Below are 19,386 nucleotides of genomic sequence, written 5' to 3'. Positions count from 1 at the left end.
TACATTTGGGCAGATTCCCAAAGCTAAGGAAGGGAGGAGGCAATTAGAGAGCATTAGGACCAGCTATTAGGGCCTGCACGACTGCAGTGGCAAAACCAGCTCTGGATTTAGAAAACATTGGCAAGTGGTAATGCTAGATGAAGGTATGTACAGAACTCCAGGTAGCAGCTTCTAGGATGTCCCTGGTAGGAACACCTCTGAGAAAGGCTGTAGAAGTAGATGCAGCCCTGGTGGAATGGGATCTTATCCCCTGTGGGGTAGGTTTTCCATGGTGCTTATAACAGAAAAGAATGCAATGGCCTATCTACTCAGAAATGGTTTGCTTTGAAATGGCCTTTCCCTCTGCCCCTGCAACAAAGGCATCTAGCAGCTGTTCAAATTTCCTGAGAGGCTTAGTCCTGTACAAATAAAATCTAAGTTGCCTGTGCACATCCAAGGAGTGCAGCATTCATTCTCCTTTGTTCTGTGGATTAGAGAAGAAGGTTGGCAAATGAATGGACTGATTAAGGGCCACACTGGACACCACCTTGGGCATAAAGGAAGGAGTGGTCCTGAGGGACACCCTGTCCGCATGGAAGATGATGAAGGGCTCCACTGCCATGAAGGCCTGTAATTCAGACACCCTTCTTGTTGAAGTGATGGCTAGAAGGAAGGCTGTTTTCCAAGAAAGGAATTTCAACTCTGCAGTTGCAGCTAGCTCAAAAAGAGGTAGACTAAGCTTTACAAATACAAAGTTAAGGTCCCAGGCTGGAGTAGGGGATCTCCTGGGTGGTCTTAAATTTTTGGCCCCTCTGAGGAATTGTTTCAGCAGGGGGTGAGAGAAGAGGAGTGGCTCAGTATTATAATGTGCTGAAATGGTTGAGGCATGAATTTTAATAGAAGAGAAGGAAAGGCCCTTGTGAAGCATCTCTGTTAAGTATTGAAGAATATGCGGTAAACTGGGCACTGAGTGCCCAGCCACTGAGTCTGGCACCAGGAACAGAATCCTTTCCACGTTTCAGCATAGGATTTTCTAGTACTAAGCTTCCTTGCCTCCAGGATGACATCCAGCACTAGCTTGCTGAGGGGTGGTATTGGAGAACTCAGGTAATTAGCCAGGCTGCCAGGTTTAGGGTTTGAAGTTGGCGGTGCAGAATCTGGCCCTTCTGCTGGGACAGCAGGGAAGGGGTCTGAGGCAGGTGCTATGCTTCCAGCAGTGACATACTGCGCAAGAGGAGGTACCAGTGTTGGCGTGGCCAGTCTGGTGCAATGAGTATTGTCCTTGGTTTGTCCTGTTTGATCTTTAGTAGAACTTTCGAGAGGAGAGGCAGAGTGGGAAAGGCATAAACTGAGAAGCTTTCCTAGGTGAAGGAGAGGGCATCCACTTTCCAAGCTTGTCTGTGGGGAGTCCTTGTGCAGAATTTGTCCAAATGGTAGTTCTGAGGGGAGGCAAACAGGTCTATCTCTGGGCTCCACCATTTGTTTCTCAAAATGTTGAAAATCTCTGGTTCCAGTTTCCACTTGTGTGGGTCCATGAGATTTCTTCTTAGGTCTGCCAGTGAATTTAGCTTGCCTGGCAGGAAATGAGCTCGTAGGTGCACTTGGTAGCTCAATGCTGTGTTCCACAGAGCCATGGCTAGTCTGCAGAGAGGGTATGAGTGGGTTACCCCCTGCTTGTTTATGTATCGCATAACAATGGTGTTGTCCATCTTTACCAATAATTGTCCTGGAAGAATGTGGTCCTTGAAGGGTGTCAGAGAATTCTGTACAGCTAACATTTCTTTTTGATTGATATGCAGGTGCATTTGACTCGGGTTCCATTTGCCCTGAAGGCACTGCCCTGCCAAGTGAGCCCCCCCCCCCCCGTGCATAGTCTGATGCGTCTGTTGTTAGGGTTTGGGTGGCAGGGGGTAGAGTGAATGGCAGTCCCTTGTTGTGGTGGCAGGCTACTGCCCACCAAAGGAACTCTGTCTTTATACAAGGAATGATAGGAATCATTGATTCCAGGTCCTAAGAATGTTGACACCCTAGGCTTTTTAGATACCACTGTAGTTTCCTCATATAAAGTCTTACAGATGGAATTAGTAGAATGCAAGAAGCCATAAATCCCAGAGCTTGCAGTATTTTCCTTGTAGATAGCTGGATTTTTGTGGCCAGTAGTTTGAAGTAAGCTGTCAAACTTGTTTCTCTGGCATGATGTAGGCCATCTGAGAAGTTGTATTCAAGCTTGCTCCCAGGAATACAATTTGTTGGCAGGGTACTAGGTGAGATTTCTTTTTGTTTATGGTGTACCTCAGTGAGGTTAGCAGTTTCTTTATAAATGCCAGATGATTTAATAGTATGTCCTGGCTTTCTGCCTGAATTAGACAATCATCCAGGTATGGATATATTTGAATATTTCTTTGCCTGAAGAATGCAATGACTGCAGCTAGGCACTTTGTGAATACCCTTGGCGCAGTACATAAGCCAAAGGGCAGTGCAGAGAACTGACCGTGCATGTAGCCTGCTCTGAAGAGTTGGTATTTTCTGCAATATTCCCTTACTGGGATGTGCAGGTAAGCCTCCTTTAAGTCCAGTGTTGCCAACCAGGCATTTTTGCCTAGCATGGGAAGCAGCTGATGAAGAGTTAGCATTTTGAATTTTGGGATTACCAAAAAGGTGTTTAGGATAGACAGGTCCAGGATAGGACGCCAGGAGTTGTCTTTTCTGGGTACCAAGAAAAGTCTTGAGTATAAACCTTGTCCCCAATTCCTCTTCTGGGACAGGTTGAATAGCCCTGATACTTAAAAGAAAGAAATAACCTGCTGTTGAGCCTCTGCCAACTGATTTGGGGGTAGGTCTGGCCAACCTTTTGGGGTTGGTAAGGTGTAGAAGTGGAATCTGTATCCTTGGGTAAACTATATTTAAAACCCATTTGTCTTTTGTAATGAGTTCCCAGTTTTTTTGCATGCAGGGCGATCTTTCCCCCTAAAGGAGCAGTCAGTTGAGCAGGGCTTGGAAGGTTTAAGGTTAAGTCATTGTGACAGTTTACCATAGGGGGTGTCTTACTACTTCCAGCTTTGGGAGTGGGAGCCCCCACTGCTTAGGCCTGTGAGTACCTTGAGACTGCAGCCTAGGTGGTCTGCTGTTCCTGGGTTTGGACTGAGAAGGCCTGGAAGAGGCAGGAAAGGACCAATTCTTAGAAGGCCAATGCCTACTAAATCTGGGAGGCTGTACTTGCAGGAAATCTTTAACAGTTTCCATAGATTTAGCTTTTTCTTCCATCTTTTTAAGTACTTCTTCTGCTTTGTTGCCACACAGGCGGTCTTGGTTTAAGGGAGCATCCAGTAATTTAGCTTTAACATGATCTGACAAAGTTTGCTCCTTAGGTTCATAGGTTAGTACTCAGCTAACTGCCTTTGCGAGCCATTTTAAGCTTAGCCAATTATCCCTTGTGAGATTCAAACCCTGCACCTTGTGTTTGTAAGGCAAACACCTTAACCATTAGGGCACCCCCCCCCAACCCCTTAACTCAAGCATGCCTTCTAAGAACAGACCCAGTGACAGCAGCCCTGCAAGATGCCTCTAAGGAGTCAAAACCACATTACAAAGTATGTTTACCACCTTGTTCAGCAGAATGCATTAAATCCTGTAATTCTTTATTTTCAGCACAGTCAGGAATCAACATCATTTTCTGTTTAAGTAATTCAAGAATATGCTGCTGATACTTTAACATATGAAAGTGGCAGTTTAAGGCCCTAATGGCCAAAGTAGCAGAAGTGTATACCTTCTTACCCCATCTGACTAGGGTCCTGGAATTTCTATCAGAGGGGGTAGGGTTTTTGGCAGTAGTGGCCTTAATACCTTTGGGTCCCTGTGAAATGGTCTCTGGGTCTGCAGTGGGATTCTTAAAGAGAAACTTGCGAGAGTCAGGTACTCTGTAATACCTGTCAGGTTTCCTGGGAGCCAAAGGTAGAGTGTCTGGGGCCAGGCTAGATTCCAAGAAGGCATCACCTACAATGTCCAGTACAGGAGGGATAGCTAAAGGCCTGTGTTGAGGTAGGAGTAAGAATTCCCTAAGTCTCTTTTTGGAGTCAGAGTAATGCTGGCTTTTTCAGCGGAAATGCTCCCTAACAGTGTGCAAAGTTTCACCAAAAGAAAAACCTTCTGGAGGGGAAGCAGAGGGTACGGAGTCCTCTGCATCAGAATCCTCATAGGTAGATAAGGGCAAATCCTGGTCATCAGAAGAAACAGAAATTTCAGAATCCTGATCAGAAGAATCAGAAGGAAAATCAGTTCTAGGTCTCTTAGAGGGAGAAGGCTGGCTTCCCCTAATTAGAGTAATAAGGTCTTCAGCCATTCTTATCATTTGTTTTTTTAGGCATATGGGCCTGACCATGTGGTTTAGACGTCTGTTTTCTAGGCATGGACTGATTTTTAGGCTTTGAAGAAGAAAATGGCGTCAGTTTGATAAGCAAGTCCATAGGCCTGAATACACCCTCAGAAGCCGATGCCTGCACAGTGGCTCTGGACCCATCCAAGGTAGAGATCCGCAGTTTCCATAGTCGAAGAAGCATCTCACGGCATACCGTACTCCGAATCGGTTTCAGTAGAGGCCTGCGAATCTGAAGTAGCGGGTATCGGGGGCTGCAAAAGTGCCTCACTGAGTACTGGCAAACTGGCGACTAAGCTTAACGGAAGCGTCATTGGCAGCTTTGCACCTACTCGGTCTGTCTCTCTCTTTATCTTTACGTTTTTTCGGAATGTCGGTAGTCGGATGGCTTACTAAAGCCATTTCTGGATAATTAAACCGAGTACCGAAGTAGTTAGAAGCAAAAATGAACGACGACGAATAGTTCGAGGATTGAATGAGGCACACAACTGACAGCGAGGGACGTCGTGATCTGGGCCTAAGCAAGGAATGCAGTACAAATGAAAATCTTTATGAGGTATTTGCTTTCCACAAGAATTACAATTGTTAACTTTTACTGACATTGGTTTAGAGCAAGAAAAAGGATCCCCAACAGGATACTTAGCTTTTTTGAAAACTTCGGTTCTGAAACTCGAAAATGAAAATTTCAGGAGTCAGCCGACAGGTACTTGCGAAGTGCTTCTGCTTCAGGCACCGCACGGCAAGAAAGACTGATGCAATGGTGTTGGCTGCATGCTTTATGCCCCTGACTACCTGACATCATGGAAGATGAGACAACAACCAACGCAGGACCCTAGACTTTGATAATCAGGCCGACTGAGGGCTACCTGCAAGCAGATAACCCAAATGTAATGACTGCAACAGTGAAACACGAAGAACATCATAATATGTGAAAACAGCTGAGTAACAATGAACCTGACTGCTTCTGATAGGAGGGGAGTTGCACTTCAGGAAATGTCAGTCATACTATCTGAAAGGGGACTGCAGATATCAGGATTCCCAAAGTGTACTCAGGTTTTGAACAAAAGACAATAGAAAAGGAGGCTTAACAAAAAGTAATGGGCTGACAGTTATGCTATGCTAGCCATGAGCCCCCCGGTGTCTTAATTTCTTAATTTTGCTATCTGATGCCATGACATCCATCGTACTTCCAAGGAAAGAAAAGGTATAATCACAGTCAGCCATGTAAAATGGACAAAATCTAATGTCATCACCCTCTGGCATTCCAGAAGTATCCAAATACATTAACTATGAAAGTACTGCATCTCCCCCATGAAAATGTATAGAAATTTACTCAGAATATTATCAATCATCTCACTCTATATATATATATATATATATATATATATATATATATATATATATGTATATATATATATATATATATATATATATGTATATATATATATGTATATACACACATATACATACTATATATATATGGATCTAGGGCTTTTGATTGAAAGATCAAAAGCCCAAATCCATTACCACCGAACACACTTTAATGAAAGCGTTTTCATCGAAAAAGCGCTTTCGTTAAAATATGTTCCAAAAAAAAAAAAACACAAAATCTACTTGAATGCAGGGGGACAAGCCCCCCCTGCACACCCCCGATGTGGGGGAGCTATGCCCCCACACCTCCCTACTTTAATCTTCTCACTCTGAAGTCGCACTACAGTGGAGAAAAGGGAATTTCCCCTTACCTCACTGTAGTATGACCGGGACAATAAGCATACTTGTGTGAAAGTGCTGCTTCAGTGCACAGCACTTTCATGCAAGTATGCTCACCAAATTGGGATTCGGTGCAAGATGCAGTCGAGCAGCTGTATGGCTGTGTTATTTATATATATATATATATATATATATATATATATATATATATATATATATCTATATATATCTATATATATATATATATATATATCTATATCTATATCTATATACATATATCTATATCTATATACATATATCTATATATATATATATATATATAGATATAAATATATATATATATATCTATATCTATATATATATCTATATATATATATATATATAATATATATATATATATCTATATATATATATATATATATATATATATATATATATATATATATATATATATATATCTATATATGCCACGGTGGTACAGCGGTTGTGTTGCTGCCTCACAGCAAGAGGTTCTCCCGTTCAATTCTCAGCTAGTGTGCGGGGAGTGCCTTCTGTGTGGAGTCTGCATGTCCTCCCCGCAGTCGAGTGGCCTCCGAAAGACATGTGTGAATGGGCGTGCCTTCGCTGTAGGTTGGGCATCGGGCTGGCCACTCGGCACCATAAAAATCTCCTGCCAATCATTAGCGGACTAGAGTTCCGCTGTGGCGACCCCTTACCGGGAAAAACCGAAAAGACAAACAACATATATATATATATATATACATATATATAGATTTATTTTATTTTAATTGACATTTGTTAACTGGGTTAGTCCAGCTAAGATAAAAAAAGCCCATTTTCAGCAGAGACCCAAGGAGAAAAACTCCAGTATAGTGACATAATTACTTATGAAAAGCAAACATTACATAATTATTTACAGAATGTAGAAATACTAAAAATACTACGCAATAACATGATGGTAGATATACATATAAAAGTATATGAAACAGATGGAAATATGAAGGAGGCAATAGGAAATTGCCATAGTGAATGAAGGCAGAAAACAATATTATGAGATAATAGTAGCAGAGTTTAATCCTATATACACACAAACCATGGTATCTGTAAAATTCAAATGCACACACAAATGTCAACAGTTAAAGACAAACAGTAAAATACACAGGAGTGTTAAATACATACACTTCTTCATATATGGTACTGGTTCTTTTGAATGGTTCACATTTCACTAAATCACTGTGGACTGAACAAAACTGACAATCTCATCACATTAGTCTGAATCATTTTTGACTGAAAATTATACGGTCTACAGAGTGTCAGTGTTGTGTTTTTATGCTTGAATGGAAGCAGTGACTGACTTTTTTTTTTCTTTTCTCAAATGTCTGACTGCACAATTAAATAGTTAAGTAAGTCTGTCTGTGGAGAAAATACTTTCCAAGTCATCACCTTCGACCTTCTGGCAAAAATCTGCTTTACAACTCTAAGCCTTATAAAAACTGCGTTCAAAGTCTACACTCACACTGTGTAGCAAAAGTCTGGAATATGATGCGATACGCACCAATCAGAGCAATACACAGCATTCATTAATTTAAGCTGCAACTAAAAGAAAGGTCCTCGACTCCTGACTTTGCACTTGCTGCTCTCCTAGTTAAAATGTTAGATCCTTCTCCCCTAAAACCTATACACATTGTATTTCTCCTTTTCCTTGGTTTCATTTCTCTTATTTCTAAATTTGCTTTACTCATTATTTCTCCTGCCTCCCATAACTACTCTAATCATTACTTCTAACAAATATTTTTTCTCATTCTCTCTTCCTCTCCTACTTGTCCACTATTTGAATTTTTCCACTCTAACATTTGCTTTATGAGTGAGTAATGAACATTCACACTTATAACATGTCAGCATTTTTCAATGCTTCATGATATTGTACAGTATTTATTTTGTTTAAAAAATGGTATATGTGTATTATTATACGTCATGTGTGGTAATATTTGTATTAATCTATATATTTACAGTATATTGTAATATGATGTCAGTTTTCTTCTATGTAAATGTATTTTCTGCTCTATTATTTGTGGAGCTTTTCTTCCCGGGCCTTATCTGAAAACAAAAGTTTAGACTCTCTTAAAAGTTTGCTACCTAAATCTCACCTTTTTAAATTTTAAGCAGAAATAGCTGACAAGGGGTGCAAATTTACTAGGGTTAAGTGCAAACCATTTTTTTAATCAGGTTCACAGGTAGGTACTAGGCTATTGGCCCTAGGGCCTATATAAGCCTAGCCAAACAGTACCCTGGCTTTTGCCACCCAAGAAAATTATTTTCCTGTGCCCTGTCAAGAAGAGCCACAGAAGTGATCCCCGGGGTGAATTTCCTATCTCCCATCCAATCATCGAGATTTTTCTTGAAGAGTGCTAATGAGGAGCTTTGTTTGATATAGATAGGTAGTTTGTTCCAGAGTATGGGAAGCCTCTGGGACAGAATCTATCCCTCCAGCATGTTCTGTTTATTGTGGTGACAAGGCTTAAGTCCTTAGAGCGTGTTGCTTGGAGGAATTAGGATTTTTTTAAGTGCAGCATGTCCAACAACTCTGGGTTTGACACAGCTTTGTATGTTAGGCAGAGATCGCCTCTGAGTAGGCGATATGAGACAGAGTAAAGCTGAAGTTTTTTGAGATGGTCTGCGTAGGGCATCTGTTTGAGGCCTGTAATCCTCTTTGTGAGGTATTTCTGTAGCCTTTCCAGTTGTTGTAGATGTCTTGTGAGGTACATACCAAAAGGGGCATTGCACTCTATAATGGGTCTAATGAGCGAGTAGAGGGGAACAATGACCTCTTTTTTCCTGGATGAAAAACCATTTGTGATGAGGTGTGCCACGTAAAAGGATTTTCTGACTACTGTGGCAATGTGATTTTCAAAGGAGAGATTACTGTCCACCTGTGTCCCAAGGTCTCTTATCACACTTTTGGTGTTAAGTAGACTACCGCCTTTGTGGTAGTTCATGGGTACAGAGTTTTTATCAAAAGGGATGACAATGCACTTTTTGGCACTGAGCTTGAGGCCATGGCTTTGACACCAGGCATCTGTCTCAGTGAGGCCCTTTTGTAGGATGTCCACATCGTTAGGAGTTTTGATTATGGCTCCTAGTTTGCAGTCATCTGTGAACTTTGTTAGCTAAAGACCTTCTGTGTTAGCCTGTACTTCAGAGAAGTAGATACCAAACAGGAGAGGACCTAGGACTGAACCTTGTGGTACTCCACTTGCCACTGGTCTGAAGTTGGATTTAGAGTCTGCTACTTTCACAGTGTGGGTTCTGTCAGTGAGCCAGTTGGCAACCCATCTTGTGACATAAGGATTTATACCTAGTTTAGTGAGTTTATCTATAATTCCAGAGTGGGGGATGGTGTCGAAAGCCTTGGCGAGATCTAGATAGGTTGTGTGAACCACCTTACCCTCATCTACGCCTTTGGTGACCGCTTCAAAGAAGTCTATCAGGTTTAGGAGACATGATCTGCCTTTTACAAACCCGAATTGGGTAGGGTCCAAAGTTTGGAGATTACCAATGTCATTGTTTATAAGTTCCATGATGATACATATGGAACACAGCCTTGCAGACCAAGCTTGTCAGGCTAATGGCGTGATAGTGCCCAGGGTCCGTGGTGGCTCCCTCTTTGTGGTGTGGGATAACCGTTACTGTGTGCCATTCAGTGGGCACAAAGCTTGAGATGAAGCTATGACTGAACATGGTACTTAGGCGGGGTGCCAGTTTGTTCTGTAGTTCATGTAGAACGCAGCCTGGGATGTTGTCAGGTCCCATGGATGCTGTGTTCTTGGCTTTGGAGAGTGTGTTTTTTTACCTGTGCAGCCGTGATTACAGGAACTTTGCATTCTTCCGGTATAGAGATGGGCCCTTTAGGGGATGAGAGAGGGGTAAAGTTAGCAATGAACCTATCTGCCAGGATGTTGGCAATATTAGTTGGTTCTGTATATTTATTGCCATTGTGCTGTAACTCAGAGCAGATCTGAATGTTGCCATTGAGATTCTTGACATAGCTATAGAATGCTTTGTGGTTGTCTTTAGAATCAGTGGCGATTTTGTTTTCGTAACTAGCTTTGGAGGATTATATGAGAGATCTCAGCTTCTTACTGAGGCTGACCATGGAGCTCCTCCAATCATGGGATTTTTTTTTCTTTTTTGCAACAGTTTCTTTCTTCTGTTGTAGAGTTTGTTTATGGCGGGGACCACCAGACTGGCTTCCTTTATTTGAAGGACAGCATCTTAGTTCTGTTAGGGATTGCAAGATCCAAGCACTCGTGCAAGCGCTTATAAAGTGCAATTGTATAGGATTCAGCAGTCATACCTCTATTGTCCTTCAGCATGGGTGTCGTGAAGTTTGCCACTTCTGTCTTAAGAAGCATGAAGTTGGCTTTGGAGAAATTTTTTACAGTGGTTTTCCTAATGGGGCTGGGGGTGGGATGTGGATGTCTAGGGTGATTTGCTTGTGGTCGGATCTGACCAACGAGGAATTGACCTCTGGTGTGGATCACTGGTTGCCCATGTTGGTAATGACCAGGTCTAGGGTACTGCTGCCCCTGGTGGGGGTGTGGATAAGTTGATCCAAGGCATTGGAATTTATGAATTCCAGAAAACGTTGAGCACAAGAGTTGGTACATGAGTAGTTTTCCCAGCTAATGGTGGGGTAGTTGAAATCGCCCATTATTAGGGTGTTAGGTTGTACCCTAATATTTTCCAGTGTATCAAGAAATGAGGAGTGGGAATCCTGGGTTATGGTGGGGGATCTGTAGCATGCTACAATTTGGATTGCAGTCTTGCCCAGGGTTAGATGCACTTGGATAATCTCGGATGCATTATACTGAGAAACTAGACTAGAGGTGTGGATATCCTTAATGAATATGGACATGCCTCCACCTTTAGTGCTTTGGTCCAGGTTAGGTGGCCAAAAGGTGTGGTATGAATTATAGCCTGGTAATGCAGGGGTGCTCTCTGGATTCTTGAACCAGGTCTCTGTCACTGCACAGATGTCGATGTTCTCCATTTTAAGGATTGCCTCAAGTGAGTGCATTTGGAGCTTTAGACTTCTAGCATTAAGTAGCATTACCCTCATATTTTGCTTGCTTGTACCTGTTATGATGGTGAATTTGTCATTTGAATCTTGCCTAAAAAAGGCACTATAGGGATGGCAAGAGCCTTAGCCCGTATCCGGAATCCCAAGGGTGAGAGGTGCAGGCCATCTCTGGCAAAGCATCGTGGTTTTTCGATCACGTCATCCAAGGCAGACAGATACTGGATCCCCTTAGAATGACACCAGAAGATTAGTCAATTGTTGAAGTCAATCATTTTGTCCTTGTACTGTGGTATCATTCTGGGTGATGGCAAGATGCTACTCAGGACTAGGGTCATACCTGCCTGGGCTACAAGACTGGACAGCTCCTCCATGTCTCTCTTCATGTAGTCCAGGGAGGTATGTCTCAGGTCATTCATACCAACATGGACAATGGGAGAGTCATATTTGTACTTGTTGTGGAGTGACCTGAGTGCATGCATTATGTGGCAGATCCTGGCACCTGAAAGGCAGCTGACAGTAACTTTCTCCTTGTTTAGCCTGGTGAGTGGAACATCAGTGTGCCTGACTATAGAGTCACCTATGACTAAAGTGTTGGGTACGTTGTTATGCCTTATGGGCTGTGGTTGAGTGGCACACTGAGTTTGTGGGCTATGTGTCATTTGGGCTGTGTTGGGGGGATGGAGGTTGCTTGCGTTTCTGCTTTGGAGGTCCCTGTTGCTTGGGTAGATTTTTTTTGAGAGCCTCCGCGAATGTAGGTGTGTGTTTTGGTGGTGTAGGTTTTGAGGGACTATGTGATGAGTGTGGCGTGGTGCAAGTGTTTACCTTCTCCTCTTGACTGTCTAGTCCAGTCTTGGGTGAAGAGAGCTTTGCTTTCAGTTTGGCTATATAAGTGCTTCTCTCACAGGTTTTAGTGTTGGGTGGTAGGAGGAGAGGGTTGTTTGTGTACATGAGGCAATTGCTACATTGCCCCAAAATGCCCAGATTCATCAGGTAGATAGGAGAAAACACCGGGAACTGACCCTTAGACATGCCTGGATAGGTGCTTATTTATTAAGTACTAAAAACTGTTTACCTCTAGACAGGTAAGGAAAGTTGAGTGCTGTAGTAATTTGTAGCTTATTTAGTGCTTACAATGACTTCTGAACAAGTGCTGAGCTCAAAGAAACAGATTTGAGTGCTGCAACTAGAAAACTGGCTAGTTCTAAGAAACAAAATTAAGCTAGAAGGCTTCCCTCCAACACAGAAAGGTTTGGGGGCTCAGGAGCTTACAAACAGTCCTGGACACAGCAAATCTGTATCTGGACTAGACGACTTACAGGAAAGGCAGGAAACAAGCTCAGAAATTTTTTTTTTTATTCTTCACAGCAAGTAACTTCAGCCTATCAGTTTCAGGACAGTATGTCAACTCTACACAATACCCAAATACATACCAGATATTTTGCTTTTCCTCACTGTTTTAGACAAAATACATCCCGTGTCCTCAGCTAGGCAGGACTATGGTTGCATACAGGCACGTCTTTTTTTTTTTTTATTCCAATTTAAAACCCCATGCACCATGGCAGTGTGGCACCCCCCCCCCCCCCCCATGAGCCCAATCAAACCTTAATCAGTTGTAACCCAGCTGTCTAGAATCATCAGGCCCCTGCCTAGCTGGTGAGGTGAATGGAATTAGTGGGTGAAAGGACTGGAGAGCTGCCATGGTCTCTCACAGCATAAATCGGTTTAACTCTAAATTGATGTCCTATCTTCCTCTGCCTCCTAAGGAGAACCTGATAGGCCACTGCATGCCATGACACGTGGTCAAGGGATATCACTGTACTACCCTTAGGAAATTATGCTTAGTAGTCCTTGTGCTGGATGGGGACTACTAAGAACAGTCCACCCATCTTAGCATGCCCCCCCCCACTCAAATAGCAAGCTTAAGTCTAATCATTCTTCTCTTCTCTTTGTCAGCTCCATACACGTACCTAAGTTGCTAACCAAACTCAGATTGCCTATGCCATAGTGAGAGCTTTATCCTTTAATGCCTCAGAACAGGTGCACACAGATAACCCGGTGATCCATTGCTACTCTACTTGACATAGTACCAGAAGCCTTCCCACACTACAACTTATTTACTGATAAAAATAAGCCTTCAATTGGTAGAAACATGGAGAAGTCATATTACTCTGTCACTGTTGAGAGAGCTGCAGCTGTTTTGTTCCTTTCAGCTCTGGGCCTCTTTTCTAAAAAATGCCTCCATAAAAGATTAGAAAAACAAGTTACCTAAAACTAAAGTATTTTTCCAAGGTAGGTCTCCCATAAACTGCATTCAAATAGAATTTGTTACTTTTTATTAGCAAAAGATTTTAATTTAATCAAACTAATGCTCCAGTTATGAATTCAGAGAAGTGAACAAAACAGGAAACAAATTGCCTATAGTTAATTTATTTTTTTATATTTAAAATTAAAAAATGCATTACAACTCTAACAATATATGCTTATAAAATTAATTTTACAAACTTGTACTGTACAGCACAAAAAATAAATATACTTCCACTTGCAACAGTGACACTAAATGTAAACGTGTTGTTTAGTTTCTTGAGCGTTGTCTGCAATATATTTGTTTCAGTAAATACTGAAAACAGGTTTCACAAAATAATGAGGCAAGGAAGTACCCAAAGGCAACAGCTTTGTCTGCTATGTCATATGGTACATATCCCTCCAAAAGTCATGCAGTTCTATGGACAGTGACTTGTTCCAGACTTGAACCCTAGACACCAGTAAATCTGCAACATTTCCTGACGATGGAAGAAAGGGCAAGGAGATTGCTAACACTGCGTAAAGGATTGGATATCAATAAATGCAATACACAAGATCAGTGAAATAAACTGTTCCTCTGTAGGAAAGCATCTCCTATAAGCTCTCACAATGTGATTTTTAATTGCATGCTTGTACTCATACTGCCTGGGCTATAGGCAAAGGATTGTAAAGCTGGTTTAAGAAAACTTCAACTGTGGCTTCTCCAAGATGGCAGACGTCAAGGATGCAGATAAAATGCTGTCTGTTCAACTCATCTGCAGTTTGAACAATTGAATCTGTAAAAACAAAAGTGGAAGACGCACATAAAATAAAGCAGTGAACAGAATTTCGACATCATCCATGCGCAGAGGTTAACCCAAATAAATACAGACCATTCTACAAGTCTAAAGAATATGCATCTTTTCAAATTAGTCATCAATAATGCACTAAAACGTATATCAGCCAAAATATTTTTACTACTAATGCAAGTATAAACATTTATGTCTTAATGGTATCAATGGCAACCAGCAGAGGCTATATCAATCTTTCTGCTAAATTTAATGATTTGCAAACTTGTAAATAACCACTATCACCCTCCCCCCCAAAAAAAATCACACTGCTCACTGTGGGTACCCCATAGGAATTAAGAACATAAAAATCAATACAAGGCTTTATACAAATTACTGCCTACTACCTGGAATGCATTCTCACAAAAATATAATCCATAATCTTACTAGCTTTCTTAAGCAACTGAAGATCTAACTAATAAATGCAAATACAGTTGTTTAAGATTACCAGTTTATCCCATAATATAAGAATAACTGCACATTCTATCTTTAAGCAAATGCACAAAATCATTACATGATTATTAAGGACTACCTATGTAGTTAATACAACATCAACATTATTAACACAGAAATGAACCACAGGGACCACAAATAATTAATAACACTACAGAAAGTACAGTTGTGTAAAATCTTACTATAACACTAGATGTCCTTCCCTTCACTGTTGCAGTATTCTGTACTCTAGGGATCTCCTGCCATGGGCAGCCCGATGTCTGGCCAGTATACCAAAGCCTTAGGATTACTAGTACATTGTACATCAACATGCATGCTCCCTGCTCACAGCGTAGGGCACAAATGTGACGTACAGACGTACATACCTCAGAACTGAAAAGCCCCATTAGGAACAACAGTCCAAGGAGCAAAGGAGAAACATGTGCATCCATAAGGAAGAAAAGGAAAAAAGGAATAATGAAAAGAGGAAGGAGGAACACAGTGAACATTGCAACAGGATTGGAAGAACATCTACTGTTATGGTAAGATTTTACAAAATCGTACTATGGCCTTCCATGTCACGGTTACAGTATTCCTTACTCTACAGACAGTAAAAAAGCTCAAGAAGAAAACTGGCAGGAGGAAGATCCAGCAGAGCCCTCAAGAAAGCCAGGCAGGATAGCCCTGGCAAACCCAGCTCTAGCTCTGGAAACTACATCCAGCTTGTAATGTTTACTAAAAGTATGAATAGAAGTCTATGTAGCTGCCTCAAGGACAGAATTGGTAAATAAACATTTGAAAAAAGCTCCAGAGGAAGCCACAGCCCTGTAGAATGTGTGATGTCTCCTCTCTGGGCCAGTCATCAATGATCCTAAATCCTCACCACTGACACTGGAGAGGAGCATTCACTTTGAACAACAGATGCATGCAGTATTTCCAGATGCAGCTCTCTCTCCAGGGCCCCCATGAGACTCCCCACTTGCACAGCTGTAGAGTTGAGTCCTCAACCAGATGTTCAACCAAGTCCTCCAGCACCCTCTCTGTGAAACCAGTGCTTCATATCCTTGCTCCAAGCAGCTGACACACACATTCTCTTAGATTTGATTTGCGCATACACACACACACTCGCACACACACAAACACACACATACGCGTGCACGCGCACACACACACACACACACACACACACACACACACACACACACACACACACACACACACACACACACACGGGAAAGGCTAGAACAGATTTACTAGGTATGCCCCCTTCAGCCCAGACTATAAGGTAGTTAGACTGCCACCAGACACTCCAAAGCCAGCTACTCTAAGGCTCTTACAAAGGTACCCAATTACACTGAGCGAAAGTGTTTGGCCAATGCAGTATAAGGCTTTCAGGCGTGGCCACAGAATCACCAAATAGATATGAGTATTCCCAAAGGTTAAAATATTCTCTAAAGGACCAGCCACAATAAAAAAATTAAATATATTTAATAATAAATAGTAAAAGAACATGAAAATACTAAATATTTATTTACAATAAACACCAGAGTTTCAGCCACAAGAAATATTAAAATAACACAGATGAACAGATTCACACAGAGACAGAAAAACAGTACTTATCTAATCTCACTATATTTTCCTGACTGAGCTAAATAATTACTACTGCCTGGTTCACTTACTAGAGCAAGACAAGATGAAGTAGGTGAGGGGTCCTTCTTTCTCAGGTTACAAAAAAAGACTGCTCTGAGACTTCTCTCTCATCTGGTATTAAATATCATTTTTGTCCTAGATTACAGAATGACATCAGATACATCTGGTCATCTGACTTCTGTTTCCCATGCTACCGCCCTTGGCTAGAAGCTGTTAGGATTTATTACATATCGGTCAGTAATACACAAACAGAGAGCCTTGCTAAGATCTGCTGCAGCTCCTGGAAGTCATAAAAAATGTCAAACCTCCAGCCTTCCAGAGTAGCAATTAGTTGAACCTAAAGACAATGCAGAAAGCTTCCTAGTACAGATTTTTGTCTCTGGCTGCATTGAGAAGTGTAAGATAACATCTTTATGGCCTAGGCCCAGTAATTTTATTTCAGAATATTTTTAAAAGTTAGCTGCAGCCGGACTGTGATTAACCTCTTCTCTTCCAGTACCCTCTGTTAACATATATTTATTTCAATAGTTACAATACTGCATATATATTTTTTCCTCTGTCCAGCATGACACACTGTTGGTACACGTTTAACACATGCAGCTTTACAAATACATTTTCAATACAAACATCTGCACAAATCAGTTTGATATACAAATGACATATAATTCTTTACAAAATTCCAGCTAGCTGTACTGGCATATGTTACACGTCCACTGCCCTACTTCTCCAGGCATACCTGGCAAAATCTCTCATCATGACAAAATGAGCCTTTGCAGAAGTAGAAAGTCTTTTCCCATGAAGAGAGTAACAAAACTAGGTCATAGGGAGCCAAGAAGAAATTGTCTGCTTAGAAACAGCCAAACCTAGGGACCTAGGATGAATGGAAACAAAAAGTTTCTCAGATTTATGGATGGCTTTAGTCTTATCTAAATAACATCTGAGTTGTCTATGCAAATCCAAGGTGTGAAGAACCATCTCACTAGCAGACTGCGGACAAGGGAAAAAAGTGGGCAAATGAACAGACTGATTAAGAAACAACCCATTAACCACCTTGGGCATAAAAGAAAGATTAGTATGAAGAGACATCCTAACTAAAAAAAGAGGGGCAACCATAAGAACTTGAGGTTCAGGCACCCTTCTAGCTGAAGTAAAGGCTAAAAGAAGAACAGTCTTTCAAGTACAGTGCTGTAAGAAAGCTAGCCCGAGTCAATTTTTCAAGAAAGAAATTAAGGTCCCAGGAAGGAGGAATAGGCTTCCTGGGAGGCCTGATATGAAATATGCCTTTAAGAAATTGTTTTACCTCAAATCCAGAAGCCAACAGAGGAGTCAAAGGCAGACAAACAGAAATAGATGAAAGGTGGCCTTTAATTGAACAGTATGCCAACTCAGTAAGAAGCAATTCACACAAATAAGACAAAAGCAACTGAACTTCCACATAAAGGGGCTACAGGTTACGAGTACGACATTAAACAGAAAATCTCTTCCATTTGGACAAATAAGATTTCCTGGTAGTGGGTTTCCTGGCCTCCTGAAGAACCCAAAGCAAGTCCTCAGAAAAACGTGTCTGAAAGGGATCAAAATCCTATCACACATAGTGTCAGGTGAAGAATGGACAAGTGAGAATGGATGAGAGACCTCTTGGTTATTTTGCGAGTAGGTCCACCCACTGAGGTAGCTTGTGGTGACTGCCCTTGGCTAGCTACAAAAGAAGAGGGAACCAATGCTGTCTGGGCAAAAAGGGAGTCACCAACAAGATTTTGGGACAGTCTTGTTCTATATTGAACAGAATCCTCAGTATGAGGGGAAAGGCATAAAGAAACATCCTCTTCCAAGAAAAAGAGAGTGCATCCACCTTCCAGGCCAGAGGACATGGAATGCTGGTGCAAAAGAGAGGACGCTGGCTGTTCAGAAGGCAGGCAAAAAGATCTATCTGAGGAGTACCCACTGGTGGATAATGTCCAGAAATGCATCTCTGTGAAGCATCTATTCATAAGACTGTGTTATGGACCTGCTCAGAGAGTCTACCACCAAGTTCTGTTCTGAAGGCATATAAACAGCCTTTCAGATATGGCTGTCTGGTATCACCTGATACTGGACAGCAAGATCCAAAAGAATGAAGAGCTAGCCTGCACAAGAGATAAGATTGAGTCCTTCCTTGTTTGTTGATGTGCTACATCACTGTGGTATTGTCTGTAAAGATTTTGAGAGGCTATGGAAGGAAGAGAGCATGGAAAGCCTGAAGAACAAGGAGGAGAGCTCTCATCTCTTAGATATTAACATGGTCGGCCCTCTGAAGAAGGGACTAAAAGCCCTGAACCTTCAGAGGGTCGAAAGAAGCTCCTCACCCCACTCTGAGGCATCTAAAAAGAGTTCCTGAGAGGGGACCTGGGGGTGAAAAGGAAGCTCTGGGTTGAGAGACAGTTGATGAATCCATCACTGAAGCTCTAGTTTAAGGCATTGAAGAAGAATAAATGGAAAGTCCAAAGGATGAGAATGTTGAAGCTAGACTTACTTTAAGAACCACTGTAGCTTTCTCATATGAAGCCTGGCTAGGGGAATCATAGGACTGGTGGAAGCCATGTACTCCAGAACACTTAGAAACTCCCTGGCTATAACTCAGACCAGAGGAACAAGGGAATGTAAAAAGGTAATCATAGGCAAAGCCTTGGGAGAAGGCAGGGATGCCAGCACAGGAATGGTGTGGAGCTTGCACTCGAGAAAAACATGATCCTGAGGAGGAGACAGGAAGTATTTTTGGAAATTTACTGTAAACCATAGGCTTTGCAAGAGGCAAACAGCATAGTGAAGGTGCTGAAGTAAGGTCTCTGGAGAGGAAGCCTGAATGAGCGGATTGTCAAGTTAAGGAAGGATCTGTATCCCCCTCATCCTGCAAAAAGCAACAACAGGAGCTAGGCATTTGGTGAAGGCCAATGGGGCAGCAAAGAGGCCAAAGGGCAACACAGAAATGAAAATGCAAAGATGAAACTGAGAAATGTAAACATTTACTGAAACAGGGATGAATAGGATTATGGAGA

General features: G+C 41.8%; 1 protein-coding gene across 1 annotated transcript in view; it reads right to left on the bottom strand.

Moving 5' to 3' along the window:
• Nucleotides 1–12,727: 12,727 nt before the first annotated feature.
• The window catches only part of RADX (RPA1 related single stranded DNA binding protein, X-linked), an 804,920-nt gene continuing 798,261 nt past the window's right edge, over nt 12,728–19,386 (bottom strand). Inside the window, exon 14 of the mRNA XM_044057246.1 lies at nt 12,728–14,218. Within this exon, the coding sequence (XP_043913181.1) occupies nt 14,079–14,218 (140 nt within the window). The 3' untranslated portion in view covers nt 12,728–14,078. The remainder of the gene's footprint in view (nt 14,219–19,386) is intronic.

Source organism: Protopterus annectens, chromosome 15.part0, assembly GCF_019279795.1.
Source record: "Protopterus annectens isolate FY-2018-M chromosome 15.part0, PAN1.0, whole genome shotgun sequence".
In the NCBI taxonomy this organism is placed as follows: Eukaryota; Metazoa; Chordata; order Ceratodontiformes; family Protopteridae; genus Protopterus; species Protopterus annectens.
This window is presented reverse-complemented; position numbering and strand designations above follow the sequence as displayed.